Genomic DNA, 20259 nt, shown 5'->3' on the forward strand with positions numbered 1-20259 from the left:
TCACTTGCAAGTCGCCGTCGCCGTCGCCGTCTTCTTCTTCTTCTTCTTCTTCTTCTTCTTCTTTATAAAGAAACATGATAATCACGTTGGAAAGTATTGGACATTGTAGATACACATTTGTATATCTTTTATAATCAGGGTTGTGTCCTTTTAAAAATCAATTTAATCATGAACGTACCAAGTAGACTTTAATTAAGTTTTACCCTCTTCACATTTGTAAGTAAGCTTTTTATTTTTTATTTTGTTTGTTGTTTTTATCAAGAGCAAACTACCATTTATTACTTAGAAACTAAATGAACAAGAGTTTCTCTACTTTTGCTCTATATAAAAACATCCATTAACTTAGCAAATAAAGGATAATTTAGTATTTTTATAAATACACATTAATTATTAACAAGTTGATTAGAGACAAGCTTGACTTACGACTTTCATTATAGTTAAATGAATGAATTAGTCTTATAAGTAAAAAAAAATATTAACTTTAATCAAGTGCCTTTTAAATATTTTTACTTTTCAAACACAATTAAATTACAAAACTGCTTTAGGAAGCAACAAAAATAAAACTTCATTTCAAAGGATTTTTTCATTTTGATTTTTTTGTTATAATCAAGATGATTTATAGGCAATTTAATCTTTCACGTATATAAAATATTAATAGAAAAAAAATGATAAATTAAAATATGGGAATGTCCTACCATTAATATTTTATATTCAATTTAATCCTTATTTTTTTAATTGCTATTTTTTTTTATCTTCTTTTAATTGATTTTTTTCTTTAATTTCATCTTTAATTATTAAATTTTTCATTTAATTTTTATATCAAATCTTATTTCAACCCCATCACTCATCATTTAATTTCAATTTTTTATGTCGAATTCAACCCTTATTCTTTGTACTAGCTAGTGTTTATTTTCTTTGTACTAAGTTATATTTGTTTTAAGACTAAAAGGACTAAGTCATTGAATATTTAGAATACAAGGACTACAAAATAATTCCCTCAATTATTTCCAAACAAACAAAGTCAGCAATGCATGACCCTACTCAGAAGAAGGTCACCCTCCATCACTAAAAACTATCATTTGCACCTTGTCCTCTCTCACTCACCCCCTCTCTCTCTCTAAGAAAAGAAACCTCAAAAAGATAACTTTTTAGAAAGAGAATTGAATGACAGCTTCACACTCGGTGCTTCATCGCTGCTTGTATTTTCCCCTCTCTGTTGAATAAACAAACCCATATGTTATGTATATCAATTGAGTTAATATTGATATTATTGTTGTTATGATGATGATGGAGCCATCAAAGTCATCACTACGCTTCATAGCCCACCAGGCATTCTTCTCAGCCGTCCGATCGGGCGACCTTGATTCTTTGAGACAGATAGTGGGGGATCAGCCATCCGATGTTTCCGATCTAATGTCCTTGCAGACTGATGCAGGAGAAACTGCTTTGTATATAGCCGCTGATAATAATTTGGAAGAGATTTTTAGTTATTTGATAAAGCGGTGTGATCTTGAAACTGTTAAGATCAGGTCGAAGTCTGGCTTGGATGCTTTCCATCTTGCTGCTAAGAAGGGTCACTTGGGTATGTTTTCTTTTACTTGCTCTAGTTGCATGCTTAATTACTGCCATCTTGTCTGTCATATGCTCACAAATTACGTTGGCTGCAATATTGTTTTGTTCTAGATTTTGATTTGTAAAGTTTTTGCCTTTGTTTTAATGGCTTTTGTTTTTTCTTTTGAATCCTCTCTTATCTCCACTGTATATGTGTGATTGGAGGTCTGTGGCTTCAATTTCAAACAGCTTAGTGATATTTATTTTTTAAAACGCATGACAATTGTGTTGTTTCTATGAAATGAAAGGTCTAGGTTATAGTTTGTTTCCCTGATTAGACACGTGTGAGGGAGGAGGGGCTTCAGAATATAAATTCAATTAGATACCACTCGATTTTGCGCTTTAAAAGTAATTTTTAAAAATTTTGAATTTTTAAAATATTTTTGTTCCATTTTAGTGTTTCATCTTGTTTAAAATAAAATATTATTTTGATGTCTTTCAAAACAAAAATCATTTTAAAAACAACTGTTATCACGATATAGCTCTTGCTTGATAAACATGGTCAGTCAAAGTAGCAATTCAACTTTATTTACTTTTTTAAAAGTTATATAGATCACTGCCGATTGAAATTGGTCATAGTCAAATAGCACATTTGCTTCGCATAATCGTTGAGGCTTGGGAGATTTTGTTCATGAAGGTTGAGCTTCGTCATGTAGGATAGCTACGTTGAATGTTTACCCTTAGGAATGTGCCTCACTGCCAGTGTTTTGTAATCTTAGAAGTTGATGGCAGGTTGCTTAACTCTTTATGGTATTGAATATTGGTTTTAGGCATTGTGAAGGAACTTTTGGCCATGTGGCCTGAGCTTTGCAAGTTATGCGACTCCTCCAATACTAGCCCCCTTTATTCAGCTGCTGTTAAAAATCACTTGGATGTGGTGAATGCCATATTGGATGCTGATGTCAGCTCAATGAGGATAGTGCGTAAAAATGGGAAAACTGCTTTGCACACGGCTGCGAGGTATGGTCTTCTTGATATAGTGAAAGTTCTTATAGCCCGTGATTCTGGAATTGTCTGCATCAAAGATAAGAAAGGCCAAACTGCACTCCACATGGCTGTAAAGGGTCAGAGTACTTCTGTCGTTGAGGAGATATTACTTGCTGATCACTCAATACTAAATGAGCGTGACAAGAAGGGTAACACGGCAGTGCATATAGCCACAAGGAAATCTCGTCCCCAGGTACTTTATCTGACGATTGCTAGTTGAAGATGAGAATGCGTCATTCTTGTTTTTCTTGTCTCATCTCCATTAATTCTCACCTCAAATGTATTATTTAATGACCAAATCTGATGTGTTGATTCATGGGGTGGATTATGAGCTTACTTGTTTCTCGCTGGATCTTCTTTGGCAGCATTGGTACTACTGTTCAAGGAGTTTTCTCCTGTCATTTCTCTTTCCAGCCACGTCATACTTATACTGTGTTCTCTATTTCGCAGATAATATTCCTTTTGCTGAGCTATACATCTATTAATGTCAACATCATCAATAATGAGCGTGAAACTGCGATGGATTTGGCGGATAAACTCCAATATGGAGAATCTGCTTTGGAAATCAAGGAAGCTCTCATAGAGGCTGGTGCCAAGCATGCTAGGCATGTTGGTCAAATGGATGAAGCAATGGAACTTAAGAGGACAGTTAGTGATATCAAGCATGAGGTGCATTCACAACTTATACAAAATGAAAAAACCAACCGAAGAGTTTCTGGCATTGCAAAGGAACTAAGGAAACTCCATAGAGAAGCTGTCCAGAATACAACCAACTCTGTCACTGTTGTTGCTGTTCTTTTTGCCTCGATTGCTTTCTTGGCTATCTTCAACTTGCCTGGGCAATATATACAGGATGGAGCTGAAACAGGGAAAGCCAATATAGCTGACAGTGTTGGTTTCCAAGTTTTCTGCCTCTTAAATGCAACATCTCTCTTTATATCTTTAGCTGTTGTCGTGGTTCAGATCACTTTGGTGGCCTGGGACACCCAGGCTCAGAAACAGGTAGTCTCTGTAGTTAACAAGCTGATGTGGGCTGCATGTGCTTGCACTTGTGGTGCATTTCTATCTATAGCATTTGTGGTTGTAGGAAAGAAAAGTTCGTGGATGGCTATAACCATAACCTTAACAGGGGTACCGATTCTTGTCGGGACACTCGCAAGCATGTGCTACTTTGTTTTCCGACAGCATTTTGGATTTTTCCGGGACTCCCAGAGGCGCATAAAAAGGGCAAGTGGAAGCAAGTCATTTTCCTGGTCAGTGCACTCAACAAATATATCAGATCCTGATGAGTACAACTCTGAACTGGAGAAGATCTATGCTTTATAAATAGTGTATTGAAAAATACGCATGTAAAAAGGGATGCTTTAACTACATTTTGTCTCTTTGGTGTCGTCTGCACTAGTGTTTTTTATCCCTCTTTTCCCAGCCAATATGCAGAGTAACAGTACTTGATGGTTGGTTATAGGATTTGGATTTAAGGGTTCGCAAGGAAGTTTTGACTGGTCTTCTCCAGTTTTGTAATATGAAAGTAGATTTTTGTAAATTCAGGTGAATTATGATAGTCCATTGCAATTGCCTTCAGTTAGCAGCTTCTTAAGTTGATCGAGTAGTTTTTGACCCCATGGTAGAAATTGGTTGACAATCACTAGAAAGATTTCTAGGTCGATTGGTATGGTTGCGGTCATTACTAGAAAGAAGTTCAGTGGTTGATTTATGTAGACTGAGCTCTACTCCATCTTGAATCGGAGGATATTGAATCAAATCAAATTCAATTCAGGAATGAGTTTGCTCACAAGCTCAGTCAAAGCCGCTGAGCTTTGACCTGATCAGAACATATCATCATATGATGAGGCCCAACAGGCCAATATGACACCTTCAACAGCACGTTAATGATTCGTTTTCACCTAATTAGATATTAGATATAGAATCTGATTAGTAGAGGTATTGACAAAATCAAGGCAAAGAATCTAATATCCCGTTTAATCCCCTACACAGAGGATCAGATTTAGGGTTTTATGACACATCCCAAATTGCCAAACTGCTTAAGCTAGCGTTTGATTAAATTTTGGAATAATTTTTTGTATTTTTAAAAAAATAAAAGATATAGAGGATTAATTTTCAGATACAATATTTGTTATTTTTTTTATTTTTAAAACATCTTTCTAAAAAAAGGATCAACTCTAAAATTATCAAATTAAAATATATAAGAATAAAAATAGTTATTATTATATTTTCAAATTATAACTCGGGAATCAATTAGGAGCAAGGCATAGGTCACGGGTCGAGTTGACCCTGATTGACCTGAGCCAAATAAAGAATAAAAATAATAATTATCATAGTTTTAAAATCTAACTTAGGTTAAGACTTGGGTCATAAGTCTACTTGACCATTGATATGGGTTAAATTAAAGATAAAAATAGTTATTATCATAATTTTAAAACTCAACTCGGGGATCGATCAAGGACGAGACCCGAGTCACGTATCAAAAGAGTCAACCAAGATTGACTCAAGTCAACATTAAAATAAAAATGTTATTATCATAATTTTAAAACTTGACTCAAATATCGACCCGAAACAAGTCTTGGATCACAGGTTAAGAGAGTCAATCCAGATTGACTCGAGTTGACGTAAAAATAAAAATTGTTATTATTATAATTTTAAAACAAGATATAGGAATCGATCCAGGGTAAGGCTCAAGTTACGAATCAAAAAAGGTCAACTTGGGTTAACCCAGGTCAATATATGGATGAAAATGATTATTATTATAGTTTTAAAACCCAACGCAGGGGGCGATTAAGTCAAGGTCTGGTCACAAGTCGGGAGGGTAAAACAGGGTTGACCCAAGTTAGTGTATGGATAAAAAGTAATTATAATAATTTTAAAAACTGACTCGGGAGTCAACATGAAAAAAGGTCTTGGTCAAAAAGTTTAGAAGGTAAACTCGAGTGATCCAAAAAAAAATTAAAAAAATCTTGTTTTGACCAAAAAAATTAATCAACGAGTTTTTTACTCGGTTTTTTAATTGGATCAAGTTAAGTTAATCATTTAAAAAAAAACTCAAACTGGTTCAAACCCTAAATTAGTTAGATTCCGTGTCAACCCACCAAGTTAACCTGGGTTTATTAACTATAATAATTATAATATTATTAATTTTAACACACAATATAAAATAAAATAAAATAAATAATTTTTAAATTTTAATTTTTAAAAACATATAAATTCAATAATAATAATACATATTAAAGATAAAATAGATCTTTTTATATTTTATTTTATCTTACCTATCATAATCAAACATAATACATAAATAATCACTTGTTTTTCATACACCATTACCGCATATAATTTTACCTTCATTTTTTTTCCATCTTACCTCTGTTATTTTTATCTTTGTTATTTCGAGACAATAATCAAATTCTTTTTTAAAAAAATTCCCACACAAAGCTTTCGAAGTAGCAACACGAGGGATACTTCCAGGCATGTTAACTACTATAACTACAATATTATATAACTTCTAGTCTACTACAACTACAATATTATGAAGGTCGAGAGTCATTAAAGAGAGATGTAAGCATTTAAATAAACTACAATTGGATGAAATGTTTATTTATTTCAGTAACACCACAATAGAACAAGGAATGTAGAGTAATCAATTGAATAAATAATAGCATAAGCATACATTTGGCAAAGATTGATGTGATGTATACATGAATTAGCCGATTCTTTGTTATTTTATACGTGGCCATAATAACTATCATGTGGACTCCACAAAAACAAACTGCATTCTCTAAAATATTTTGCACTGGGCCGTGGTTTTCAATAAAAAAAAAAATAACAGAAGCACATGGATATACACCGTTTCCAAAGAAAAAAGAATGGCTCAGGATAACCCAAGCTTATCTCAAATCAAAACCATCTTTTTTTTTTTCTTTCTTCTTTTACCATCCCAGCATCCATAAAATACAGACAAACTACGCTATACAATTTTACAATTTATACCCGAACCTCCTCTCCATTGCATAATATGATCAGAGTTGTAATTGCCCCGGGCCTTTCCTAGATGATCTTGAAAGAGCCCCACTATTATCCAAAGGAGGTTGGTGCTGGGATTCCTCTAATCTTTGTACATCCTGCAAGAACAATAGCACACGGTAATTCCGAGCACAACACCGGCAAGCGTGGAACTGTTGCAAGTAAAAAGCAGACTACATAATAAAACATGTTTTAAGGATTAAAATGAACACTAATTTATTGCCCATGCTTTCATTGAATACCCAAATTTTTTAGAGCATAAATAATTTATGTCCAGATCATTGGAAACTTTTCGTCATCAAAACTCCATAAACAACTCAAACTTGAAAAATCTCAACCCAATTAGTTTGAATTTAAAATTAATGTGAAAATTTACTCAACATAACCTTGTCAACAACATTGGTGAAAAGAAAAAAAATCAAAGAAAAAAATAAACTAAATTCCCCCTAATCAACCCACCAAATCCACCACCCGGACTCCATTGAGTTAAATTTTTTATTTTATTATATAATAAAAAAATATAAAAATCAATTCACAATCAATTCAACTCTAACATTAAAAAACAAAATTAAAGGGAAAAAATATCAAAAAACTTTTTTTAAAAAAAAAAGCCCAAAAAAATCAAAAGGCCTCTAAAAAAAAATCTTGAACTTGATACCAAAAAACTCAGGACATCATGCTTGGACCTTTATTTTTTATTTGCTTTTGATAAGGGTATGATGAATTCTTTTTTTGGAAAAAACCAATAACAAATAACAGGTCATTTATTGCATAAAAGCAAACATTGCATTTACAGTCTCGAACCCTCAACCTAAACATTACACACATGCATAACCATGGAACCATGACATGAAATTGTTAACCAAATGATTAACAGAATATATCAAGATGGTTCACTGTTCATATAACCCGTTAAACCAACCCCACATTTTTTTAGTTGTATTTATAATAAAATCACTAATACACAAATTTATTCACTCCACAACTTTACAAAGTGACCGAATTAACCTTTTACATTTCTTAAACTAGAAACTTTTGTAACATTAAATGTACATGATAATTTAACTTAACACAAGATAAAATTACATTAAAAAATCATATGCAAAATTTGATATTGTTTATCATTTCCTTGGATTTTAATTTTCTATATGAAAGGATATTACATCCCAAAATGGATGGTTAAATTATCATTTATTATTGTTTATGTTTTCTTATAAATTATTATTTATATTTTCATGGATATATTTTAATATTTTATATTTTGTATTATTGATATATTCTGTAAAATAGAGTTTTTATTTTTATTGGGAATATTATTTACATTAAAAAATTATGCTCAATTTATGATGTGTAAAATATAATGAAATTCGATTGTAAATTTTTAAATAAGGAAAACTCTAGAACAAGGTTAATTTTGTCACTATGATTCTATAGAGTGGGAATAACAATGGACGGAGTGAGAAATGGAAATAATGCCACCCATTTCTCCCCCCTAACAAGAACTAACTACTCCAACCTTACATGTGCCACTTGAGCTGAACCTCCTACAAAAAAAGGAACTTCATGATTTGCCCACAAATTACTCTACTAGACAATTACTGATGAAAGTTCCCTCAATGTGCTCAAGTCTAGTCTAGCCATTCTTGCTCCTCACCCTAATTCACCTAAAAAATATACTCCAATCATAAACCATTATGCCAAAAGCAGTATTGATTAAACTTCATAACAACAACAATAATGAGATAAAGATGTTCAACAAACCTTTGATGATGATGTGGAGATTTTGCGAGACTTGGCCTGCGCTTTTGCATGCACCCGATGTTGTTTTTGCTTTTGCTCAAACTGATGCAGCTTTGTAGTGAAATTAATTCCATTATGCGAATTAGAAGTCCCTACATCCTGGTTTACATCACCATCCTCGGAAATTTGTGATCCACTTGGAATGTGATGTAGGATCTGAGAGTATGTGCTCCCTGAAGATGTTCGCTCAACTTGATCACTACTAAAGGAATATGAAGGTACAGTTTTTAAACGAGTTCGCAGTATCTTAAAAGCTGTGCTTTGCTGCATTCACAGAGCCAATGAAAAACAAATATTAGAAACTATAGAGAAACGGCAGTAACCAATAACTATAGATGCACTAGTTGCATCCCATGAAGTCAGGAAGCACTTATGTCCCAATCCATTTTTAACTGAGCTCTTTATTTCTTTAGCAGTATCTAGATCGAACTTGTATTTTTAATGCTAGGGGAACCAGCACCATCACCACTGAAAGTTGGTAAAGCATTTAATCTTTTATTGTTTTGTCAGCACCACTCCTTAATTTGTAGCATTAATTACAAGATTAAGCCTCTCCTTTACGTTTAAAGATACAAGGAAAAATAAACATGTATCCTGTATACCACCTTCCACCATTCATTAAAGGCAACCAAACCCTTTTTACAAGTCCTTCAAAGAACAACCAAACCTGGAGCATTCAGAAAATATTAGTTGTCCACATCCTTAAATGCCGCATTCCCCTTAGCATAATTATGAGACCTGACCGAGGGTTCGACCCAGCTCACAGCCCTGGTCATGGGAGGGAACCCAAACTTACATTGTTTTGAGGGGAAAAAAAATACTGAAGGTGGGGTTTCCACCCTGGCCTGACCAGGCCAAGCCAGGTCTCATAAATGTTCCCCTTAGTAATCATGTCTCAGAAAGTTAAAAGGCACCATAATCATATTTAATCTTAAGCCAATCTGCGTGTCAGAAAAATGAAAATATCACCAGTTTTCAGGATGAGAAAAAGGATTCATCAAAAAGTAGACGAGTAAAATTTTTCATAATCATATACATGCATTCATGCATGCAAACCAATAGAAATACATGCGTGTGTGAACTGCAGCCTTTGCACATAACAATTGTAGAAATTCAGTGGTTCATCAGGTGTACCTGGGGGAGCAGCATCAGAAGACCATTTAAAGCTTTTAACAACCATGTATATCTTCCAGGTTCAAGAAGCTGCAAGAACCACAAAACAGCAGAAACACTCAGCCTGACAAGAAACGCTAGGCAAATGACCTTGCATCTTGCAAGGGACATGCATCCCTTGCCAGATCAAATTACATAAAAACAAGACAACAATCAGAAGACTTGATCAGTGAAAAAATTCATATGCGGACAAAGATACCAATGGCCTAACCAAATAATAACAATCTACAAGTGACCAAAAGAAATCAAAGGACATGTAAACATGTCAAAACCTTCTATTGGCGGCTAATAAAGTAATAAAATATAGGCAAAATAGAAAGGTGAAGGCTAACTATGAGTTTAACTAGTGCACCTGCAATCTAAGGTAAGCAAAGATGGGAGTTTCCAGCAAACGAATCAATTTATCCAGCTGTACCAAGAACCTGACATTAATATCTTCCTCTACCAGCGACTGAATCACAGTACTGGCATGCTGGTAAGTCTGTGAAGAAAAGACAAAGGATGATCACAACTGCAGTAAAATCCTAAAAATTGAAAAGGATGAATGCATGAAAATATATAGCTTGAAAATTCACAGAAAGGGACAGTCATGACAAGGTCCTAGATACTTACCTGTGCTAATAAACAAAGGCTTATAATTGCCTCGGGTGAATGGCACCACGAAGCATACAAAGAAACAAATAAATCTTTCCCAGCAGAATTCACCAGAGATTGTTTTAAAAGATATCGAAGCTCAGCTAATTCAGACGATGTGAGTAAAATCAAATTCAAAGCCTGAGAAACAAACAGGAAAAAATGTAAATAAGTGAAATGAACAACAGATGTGAAAAGGTATCAATTTTATTTTATTTTTGCCTTTGTTACCCTTTTCCCAATTATGCATGTGAGTGCAATTTTAGGCAGGAGAGCTCATGAAGATGCTTCATTTTGTTTAATATTTTTTTAAAAATAACCCTGAAAAAGTATTGTTTCATTTGGGCCCTCAAGCATATGAGCAAACCTGAACCATGATAGATGCAAAATCCAGGTCAGCTTCTCCCTCTAATATTGTAGAAAGTTCACGATAGACCCTTTCAGCATCTAAAAGAACACAGAGTCGCCGGATTATCAAAGCACCGCGCCTAACAAAACAAAATAATGATTTGCATAAGAAATAAGACACATGATTAAAGCTACACGTATACTGCCACTGGCGAACCAACTAAACTAAAATAACTTCTAAAAAAAATAACATAAGCAGCAAGAAGAGAGCAAAAACTCACTTCTCCAGAAGAGAGTGATCAATGCGGAAATTATGCACCAAGAAAACAAGAAGTTGGTGAAAGTGTTGCAGATCTTTCGCTATGCATGCATGAACCTCAAGAACAAGGAGTACCACCTGGAGACATAATCAGAATTGCAACAAATTAAATATATGAAAACCCAGCACGGGATAATTTTTTGATCTGTATATATATGCCACAATAACTTAATAGGTAGACCATAACAAGAGGGGGGGGGTGTTTAAAAGCAAATGAGAGTACAGAGAACAGAAAGAAGACAGAAAAGAGATTCTAACTACTGGAAGATAAAAGATAAATTTCAACCATGGAGTTTATACTCTTCTAAGGAACTGGACCAACTTCAAAGACAGGCCTGATGTGTTGTATAATCCATAGTGATAAAAATAATAATCTAGTGGTTTAGTGGGATTTCACTTTTAGCATCCTAGGATTCATTTTTGATACCAAGCTCTCTTGTGACTTGGAAATAGTGTAAAACACAATTAAAGAAATGGGGCTCAGAAAAAGATCTCCAAGTATTAGGTCTTTAAGATTTTCTGCAGGGTAATTTGTTTTCCCAGTGTTAGAGTACTATCGTTTTGCCTATTGCACCCTTTCCATAAGCAGGTAAATTTCTGAACAAAATAGCAAAGCAAGTAGTAGATGATAGTCATGGACAATAGTAAAGTGTAATGAACTTGAACAAAAAAGGACACAAATGGAACCAATTCAGTCCAGCTGATTCGGCAAAGTAAAAGAAAATAGTATTAGGCTTCCAATTGACCATGTAATAATTAGGCTTATAGTAGTTCTGAATTAAACAATTGAGAAACATTTCACTCTGCATGCAAACAAATTGAAAGCAAAATGGATATTAAACACAAGCATATGGAAGCCAATCTCATGGGCACAACCTTTAATGATGTAAAGAAGGAACCATCATTCCAGATGCATGGAGATATGTGCAGTGTGATCTATTAATTCCAGCATTAAAAATACTGAATGGAAGAATTACAATTATAAAATTAATCAAGTAAAAAAAAAACAAGACGAAACTTTTAAGAGAAGAAAATGTGCAATCAAATGTAAATGATTACCTCATCAGATGGATCTGACAGTGCTTCGAGAAGGGTATCAAATATTTTATTTAAAAAAGACAAGACCTGTTTCACATCAACAAAATTTAAGACTTAGTCATATCCAATCTAAAAAAAATAAAAAGAAAATGAAAGCCCAAAGAAGTGTCTACAAATTCCTTGGAAGGACAGAGCTAGATACAGTTTTCAGTCCCTTTCCTTCCATGCCACATAATCATACCCACACTTCTGGTCTGTGTTAAGAATACAAATGCCTGCACCGCTAACTCTATCTCTAAGGCAACCTCCAGACAGCTTGAACTGCATTCTAGACCTTTGACCACATGTCAATAAGTCTTACTGATTATTTCATATACAGTGACCACTGCATTATCAAATTATGCTAGCTGCTTCCATTACTGATTGTTACCACAGCAGGTGCTGTTCTACACACCTAATGTTTCTTTTTCCATCTCACATCACATTGAAAATTCACAATGCATTGTATTCACATCCTTGCCAGGGCAGAGCCCATCATAAATACTACGTTAAATATAGTATTTGTAGGGAAATGTACTCTTGGAAATATACCAGTCTCAATCCCCATGGAAAAAGAATGCCAGAAGTTGCCCACAAATGGGTGCACCCTTGGAGACAAGAAACCAAATTTACAATTGCAGCTCAGGGCATAAAAAAATTAACCAGACATGTATAAGACTTGTCAATTATGCCTGATTACCTCAGAGCGATGTCTGTTCAAAAGTGTTGATATCCAGTGCAATGCTTCAATTCGAGTAGCCTCCCACTCAGAAAATAATTGCCTGAACAGCCAAAAGAATCAACAGTCACCACAGATCATTTTAAATGATCTTCACATCAGAGATAACACCATCACTAAGTTGCGGGTGTTGTCAGCACTTTAATTGCAGCTCTTCATAAGATGAACCACTAAACAGCAAATTGCTAGCATTTTTAATTTTTTTTTTTTTTTGGCAGGTTACAAAGCTATACCTCTTTGCAATGAAGAGAATTGCTCTAACATCAAATCCTGCAGTAGGATCAGCCCTGATTGCACGAAGCTCTTCATTGGTTTCACGAGCAACCTTATAACCAAAAGACATCTCAGCATGGTATGCATAGCACAGGTTTTTCTCCTTTCAGAGAGTTTAAACCAGCTTACCACTCTAATTTTCTCTTCTTTGTCAGATATGCAAGGCAAAATGGCTCCCAAAATATCAGCATAATAGGGAACAAGTTGGTCACCACCAAGTTTCACAAACTCATTTATCTGCACAGTTAATGCAGGAAAACTATTATATAACTCCAATGAAGCAATAATTTGTCAAAAACTACAAGGTCACACCAAATAATATATTGTAACTGATACAAAATTATAAGATACACTTGTAAGAATATTTATATATATGTATATACACACGTCCACAAATATAACCATGTAAATTGAAAATGTGAATCTGCTTACCCATGTGATAGCTGTTAAGCGAGTAAATTCATCTGGAGAAGCTGCCCTCTGAACCAGTATTTCAGCCATGCGACCATAATCTACAGACTTCAACAGTAGCACTGTTCGAGTCAGAAAATTGCAAATGAACAAGAGATTTTGTTTTTATATCATAATACTTGACGTCAACCATATTATATCAAATACAGAAAATAAATAAATCCAAAAAAATGCATTTATATTTATTGCTAGATGATGCTTTTCTAAGGCAAGTGACCTGGAATTAGAAACTACAATAAATGAGAACAAAATGTAGCAGAAATCTTACTGGGGAGTTCTTAATCTCTTGAAGAAATTCTGAAAGGGCAGAATCAGCTTGCTGTCGTATTTCATGGCTAGAATCGCTCAACATATTGAACAAACCTGAGATTTATCGGAAGTTGGTGATTATGAACTAAGAAGCAACATACAAGTATAAATCAAAGAATCATGTCAGTTTTAAATATCAATTACCATCAAGAAAATCAGGAAGAAAACCCAGCATATCTATTTCTGGAACACTATCCAAAACAGTGATCCATCCCACCAAAAACTGTCGGACGTAGGGATTTAGGACATTCATACGATCTCTCAGCAACGGTATAAATTCTTCAATGCTAAAAAGTAAAAATAAATAAATAAACCATAAAACATAGGACTTTTTCATTATCAGAGCAGTTTATGAATACTTCAGCTGATCTTTGAAGCACATATTCAAATGTAACATACCTGAATTGATCACTTGCAGTAACAATGTCCTGTTTCATTGTAGTAAAATATGAGAATTGAAATTTTAAGAGGGTCCAACCTTTCACAACACATCACTTATTAAAAATCAATGAATACTTAGAGGCAAGGAGCACTTATTTACCTTTACAAGCCGATCCAAAAGATGAGCAGCACTCTGTACATTGGCATCCGAGTCTGCCGAAAGTTTACACAGGGCATCAAAAATTTTATTAAAGAAAATAATAAAATCTCCTCTAACCACCTGCATGTCAGTAGAAAACAGTATGTTAAACCCCAAACAAAACCACAAAATGGCATGAAATATAAATTGGGCAATCTGAAATTTCCATTCTCACCTTGGCAATGTTATAAAGAGCCTCACAAGCATAATAACGAACTCTGCTATCTTGGTCACCAAAAGCACCAAGTACGGGTTTCACAATTTGCTGGCAAGGCACATCCAAAACAATAGTAAATATTATACAAATGAAAAAAGGGAGAAAAGAGACCATGCGTTGAAAAAAATAAAATGTCTCATGATGCTTTTAAGCTGAATAAAATCATAACATATTATAGCAGGCTGGTATGCCCTCCATCACTCTACTCTAATTCAAATAAATTTGGCTCTTAAACAATGCAGCATAATGATAGACTTGTTTTTCTCATTCTGGAAATGACTTAAGCACTATTCTGTCTCATAACAATTGCCTCAATAGAAAAATAGCATGAAAAAGTAGAAAGCTCTTCCCAGTAACTTTCAACCCCCCACCCCCCCATGAATCCTCCTGAATACAAGTTCTTTAAGTGAATTGGACCATCATGTTGACACAAAATCACAAACGTTTTGTTCCACATATTGCAAACCACTAGACAACATGCAAAAGGATGGTGTTACACTTTGATTTTAGTGATCCTTCTACACAAGCAATCACAAAAATTCTAGATCGAAGTATTTGCTAGGGGATACCACACTTTCATACCAGACCATGTTTAATTTGCAGCCTTTGCAAATCCAGTGTCATTTCTCAAAGTATCTGCAATGGAACTGCACTAGCAAATGTCCTCTTAGCCACAGCAACTTAATAAAATATTAATGTTCTTTACTGGGAATGGGAATGGGAATGGTATAAAAAGGTGGAGCTTGTTTGTCTTGCTTCTTGCATACTAGTTATTGAAGTGAGCCAGTACTCTCTATTTTATGAGAATAAACTTTTTAGTATTATTTTAAGAACTCTTGCATGGTTTTACTTTATATCCATTGTTCCACTATTCAAACATTTATGGTTTAAAGCTTGTCATGGAATCGTACTTTCTTTATATTAATGCAGTATATTTATTAGGAAATATCTATCTTCCTCCTTTTCCCACTGGAAATTTTTCCCTCTTCTATTCTTTTGTGAAATTAAACATACTAGACCCAAAATTTTTGGTCCAAGATGAATTTTGTAATCACGTATAAATTTCAACCAAATTACTTCTGACTGGTACATTCTTTATTTTAAGATTCCAGAATGAAGTAAAAACATAATACAGAATCTATACGAACAAAAAAAATGATAAAACATGATGAAATGATAAATTCATACAACAGCTAAACATCATTCGATACTGTACATCATACTTCCATCAATTATGTTCAATTAATCAAATATTTAACCCTCACTAAATGGCACGTAATCCCAATGGGAGTGACGAAACTCAGTTCAACGTGCATGAACTTAGATTCGACCCATGGTTTGTGACAAAAATTGAAATGTTTCTACACAATTATTCTGCAAAAATTTAAGACCCTTGCTGCCTATCTGTTAACAAAAATGAACACCGAAACTAGAGCCCAGCCCCAGAAAAGGTCCAAACAAGTAACGTAGAGGAGTTTCAGACCACTGACCTCGAGATGTTGAGCTGCTTCTGTAGTCAACCCTACTGTTGCAGCTGCTAGTCCTATCAATCCTCCCTGCCAGAAAATAAATAAATAAATAAAATGCTAAAATAATGATGCAGTTATTACCAGAAATAAAAATCAAATAATTATGCAATTAAATCAAAATACTGAAATTCAAAAATAATTCACGTTTGTTTTTTTTTTTTAGAAAAACAGACAAACCTTGCGGTGGTGGGCTTGGGGAGAGCAGATGAATTCCGTGGTCAACAAATTGATGACCGCCGATATCTTCTCGTGATCCCCGGCGGCTGCCAGCGACTTCACTATCCCCTCAATCTACATGCATAGAATATCATAAACCCTAGAAAGACAAAATCTTATTCGACAAACACATATTGGAAAGAGAGAGCGAGAGAGAGACCTCGAGAGCCGCGTTTTTTCGCTTCTCATAGAGCTTGTCGGAGAGATTACGCAATACGGCGGCAGGAATCACGGCGTCGGCCATCTCCTCACGAAACACCAGAAACCAAAAACTAAAAAGGAGAAGTGGGAGATTTCAATTCCCTGAAAAAGGAAATCAAAATCAAAAAGAAAAAGAAATAGAAATCCGTTTCCTCATCTTTTCCTGCTCAAATCTAAACATTAATTTGTTTTTATTAGATCAAAAGGAGGGGAAATTCAGATCTAAGAGCAAAATAGAAGAGAAACTTGATTTTCTTTTCCTTTCCTTTCCTTTCTCGCGGACTTAGTTTTTGTTGCTTTCTACTTTATCAGCAGAAGTAATAAATTTTCGTTTTCCACTTCTTTTATGGCTTACTACTAAATTAATAATTTGCTTTTTATTTTTATTTTTTTAAGAAAGAAGAGAGTTTTTTTTTTTTCCCTGAGTGCTTGATCAGCAGAGCGAGCAGTTTAAAGGAGATAGGGGGATTTATTTCGAAATGACCACCTACCCTCTTTCTTATTCGGATAATTATATGATTTGTTCATATTATTGCTATTAACTTAAACTTCAGTTATTTTCTACAAACAAGTTGTAAAACCTAAGCCTCGAAATATAATTACCCTTCATTCCATGCATTTAAAAGCGAATCTTGTGTTCCGGGACACCGTTTCCAAAAAAAAATTATTTTGTTATATTTTTTATATATCAAAGTAAAAAAATATATTTGAAAAGAAATTTTTGTTATATTTTAAAACACCCTCTTAGCCACCTACCACCTACTTTTCAAGGATCGAACTGAATACAGATGAAAATAATAAATAAAGTGGAAAACAAATCAGATATGTTGATTTGCTAATAATTAAAAGGGTGTTAGAAAGGGTAATTTGTTGTTATTTAAAGTATTTTTTATTTAAAATATATTAAAATAATTTTATTATTATTTAAACAAAATTAATATTAATAAATCAAAGTAATTTTAAAATATTAAAAAATTAAAAAACTATAAAGTATTGTTTATCTGTAATGACAAGCACAGTGCCAACAAGAGGCTTTTTACTAAGGGTAGCAGTTAAACTAAGAATTCATGCGGTAAGAATTATTTTTTTAAATATTTTTTATTTAAAAATATATTAAAATAAAATTTTTTTAATTTTTTAAAAAAATTATACTAATATGTCAAAACGATTTGAAAACACTAAGAATAAAATAATTTAAAGCAAAAAAATAAAAAATTTTAATTTTTTTAAAAAAAATTTAAAATACAAAAACAAATGCACTCCAAACCAATAATTCTATAACTTTGTTAGTTGAATTGAAAAAAATAATTATTTAGATAACCATAAGGTCAATTAAAAGGCCGAGGAAATAACGGTGCTTGTAATGTGCCAACCTCACCAAAGAAATGCATGTTTGGCGTGGCATGTGCTTATATTTTAATTAGTTTTTTTTTTCTTGCTAAATATTAAATTATTGATTTTTTAAGTAATTTTAATATATTTTTAATTAAAAAAATATTTTACATCACAATATCAAACACAAAAAATAAATACATGACATTCTAGTATACATATAAATAAAATATTTTTTTTAATTCATTCATTTCCATTAGAAGGAAAGTTAAAGGCCTCTTCAAATTATTGGCATGAGTTTTAGTACTGGTTTGTTATTTGACTGATAAGGTAGAGTGGTTGCCCGGAGACCTTCTGTTTAAGAGCGTGTTTGGCAGTGTGGTTACGAGTGTTTTTCAAATAACTTTTCATGCTCAAATGTATATCAATGATTTTTTTTAATTTTTAAAAATTATTTTTGACATCAGCACATCAAAACGATCCAAAAGGTACAAACAGCACTCAATTTTAGCAAAAAAAAAAATTTAAATTTTAACAAAATAGAAGTACAAACGCAGTACCAAACGTTCCCTAAAAGTTGAAGAATAGGTGTGTTTCTCAGATAAGAAAAAAGCTAACGAAATTGAAAGTAACAGAAAACAGTTTTCGTTTTTCTTTTTTTTCAGTTTTTATTTTATAATAAAAAATAGAAATTCATTTGTTGAAAATAAAAAATAATCTTTCAAGAAAAAAAATTAAGATTACAACTATTTTTTATAAAAATCAAGACAGTAATTTACAATAGTCATCTTAATATGATGTGATCAAATTATAAAATATTAATTTATTTCACACAGATTAAAAATTATAGTGAAAATTATATTGCTAACTAAAAAATATATATTAGCAAAGCAGTTTGCGACAACCCATTGCTCGTCCAAGCTTAATTATATTCTGGACTTTAAAATTAAAATCTGGAAGCCTCTGTCACTAATCACGTGCTTATAATTTCCTTCTGTTTATATTTTCATGGAAAAAATCAAATTGAATGTCACGCTGTTACTGGATGAACGCGTTTGGAACGCAGGCCAATCAGAGTTTCAAAAAAATTTCTCTTCTTTTTTACTAAAAATTAATTTATTTTTTTATATTTTATATTATTTTGATATATTAATATTAAAAATAATTTTTAAAAAATAAAAAAACATCTTAATGCATTTCAAAATAAAAAATATTTTAAAAAACAATTATAACCATATTTACTTGCATGTCAGCTACTATGCATCTGCTATTATTAGTAAGTTGATGAATAAACTTAAACATTACTTCTTCTTTTTTAATTTCTTTCCTTAGTTACTCAAAAAAGGTAAAGAATAAATCATGTTATTTTTTCTTTTGCTTTCCCTTTCCTCGTTGGAAAACCTTGTTTCCGAGTACGGAATTGCTACCTGGGTAAAATTCGCATCATTAGAATCTTCTTAGGATAATTAACCTGCAAGTCTATTCGGTAATGTAGTATCAGTTATTTTTAAAACAAAATTTTATTTAAAAATAAATTAAAATAATATTTTTAAATTTATTTTTAATATAAATAAATTAAAATAATTTAAAAACACAAAAATAAATACTCTTTTACAAGAAAGCCGCAAAACATGCCTATCTAGGTTTTTTTTATATAATTATAGGTGTTTAGAACAATTTACACAACATCTCGAATAATTTTCAAATAAATTTTTAATAACCTTAAAATTTATAATATTTAAATTAATAATCTTTAATAAACAAATCTCAAACCCAATCCGTTTATCAATACCATTAAATGTTTCCTCTTTTTTATACCGGTGGAAACAATTGGACGGTGCCGGTGGAGCAAGCTAGTAAAATAGTCATGATGGATGGGTATGTGACCATTGAATAAGTGGAAATTTAGATAGCCTTTATGGTGTATTCTTGCGGTCTTCTTCCTCTATAAGGTCACGCTTTTCTTTTACTTTTCAATTTTCATGGGATTGCTTGGGCCGCCCAGCCTCCTGGAAATTTCCTAAACATTAATTCACTCACATGTGTTTCACGAACAGTGCATGAAAATAATTAGGTGAACTACAGGTGTGCTTCTCGAAGTAGTTTTGTTATTATTTCTAATAAGGATATTATCAAACCAGTTCTAAAACAATCTCTTTCTAATATATATGGTCTTAAGTACATTATCTACGCTCGAAATTCATATATTAATGAAAAAATATTTTTCTCGCAGTCTTTCCTGGTATTTAAGCTATTGATGATCACATGATAGGTAAATCCAATTATTAACCAAATTAACCCTTCAATAATATTAAAGTAGTAGTTCAGAACTAGTCTTTTCCTGAGCAATGTCGCGAGGCACCTCAAGATAATTGTCAATATCACTATAAATAACTGTAATTTTATTTGAAA

At 32.8% G+C, this 20259-nt stretch overlaps 2 protein-coding genes across 4 annotated transcripts; one reads left to right on the forward strand and one right to left on the reverse strand.

The window, feature by feature from the left end:
- Window positions 1-1053: 1053 nt before the first annotated feature.
- LOC133697405 (ankyrin repeat-containing protein At2g01680-like) lies at window positions 1054-4179 on the forward strand. Its single transcript, XM_062119918.1, has 3 exons — window positions 1054-1582; window positions 2382-2791; window positions 3049-4179. The coding sequence occupies exons 1-3, from the start codon at window positions 1279-1281 to the stop codon at window positions 3922-3924; spliced, it is 1590 nt and encodes a 529-aa protein (XP_061975902.1). The 5' UTR covers window positions 1054-1278; the 3' UTR covers window positions 3925-4179.
- Window positions 4180-6381: 2202 nt separating this feature from the next.
- Window positions 6382-16989, reverse strand: LOC133697285 (protein VAC14 homolog). 3 transcript variants are annotated; one of them, XM_062119760.1, is made up of 20 exons: window positions 16475-16986; window positions 16276-16389; window positions 16060-16125; window positions 14528-14617; window positions 14314-14433; window positions 14172-14200; window positions 13917-14059; window positions 13732-13826; window positions 13425-13511; window positions 13122-13229; window positions 12953-13044; window positions 12681-12762; window positions 11963-12028; window positions 10866-10981; window positions 10604-10724; window positions 10216-10377; window positions 9956-10084; window positions 9565-9633; window positions 8392-8694; window positions 6382-6728 (listed from the first exon to the last, which is right to left on the reverse strand). In XM_062119760.1, the coding sequence occupies exons 1-20, from the start codon at window positions 16556-16558 to the stop codon at window positions 6627-6629; spliced, it is 2178 nt and encodes a 725-aa protein (XP_061975744.1). In that variant the 5' UTR covers window positions 16559-16986; the 3' UTR covers window positions 6382-6626. The 3 variants fall into 3 exon arrangements, with proteins under 3 accessions (XP_061975744.1, XP_061975745.1, XP_061975746.1); XM_062119761.1 differs by lacking the exon at window positions 6382-6728 and adding an exon at window positions 7980-8294 and having other exon boundaries at window positions 16475-16987; XM_062119762.1 differs by lacking the exons at window positions 6382-6728; window positions 8392-8694 and adding an exon at window positions 8924-9371 and having other exon boundaries at window positions 16475-16989.
- Window positions 16990-20259: the final 3270 nt, after the last annotated feature.

This window comes from Populus nigra, chromosome 6 (assembly GCF_951802175.1).
Source record: "Populus nigra chromosome 6, ddPopNigr1.1, whole genome shotgun sequence".
NCBI lineage: Eukaryota > Viridiplantae > Streptophyta > Magnoliopsida > Malpighiales > Salicaceae > Populus > Populus nigra.

Coding starts and splice junctions, on each gene's coding strand:
- LOC133697405 (XM_062119918.1), top strand. CDS start 1,279: ATGATGATGATGGAGCCATCAAAGTCATCACTACGCTTCATAGCCCAC. Junction 1,583..2,381: donor TGCTAAGAAGGGTCACTTGG/GTATGTTTTCTT, acceptor TATTGGTTTTAG/GCATTGTGAAGGAACTTTTG. Junction 2,792..3,048: donor CAAGGAAATCTCGTCCCCAG/GTACTTTATCTG, acceptor TCTATTTCGCAG/ATAATATTCCTTTTGCTGAG.
- LOC133697285 (XM_062119760.1), bottom strand. CDS start 16,558: ATGGCCGACGCCGTGATTCCTGCCGCCGTATTGCGTAATCTCTCCGAC. Junction 14,618..16,059: donor AAGCAGCTCAACATCTCGAG/GTCAGTGGTCTG, acceptor GTGCCTTGCCAG/CAAATTGTGAAACCCGTACT. Junction 13,045..13,121: donor AAGAAGAGAAAATTAGAGTG/GTAAGCTGGTTT, acceptor TTTGGTTATAAG/GTTGCTCGTGAAACCAATGA.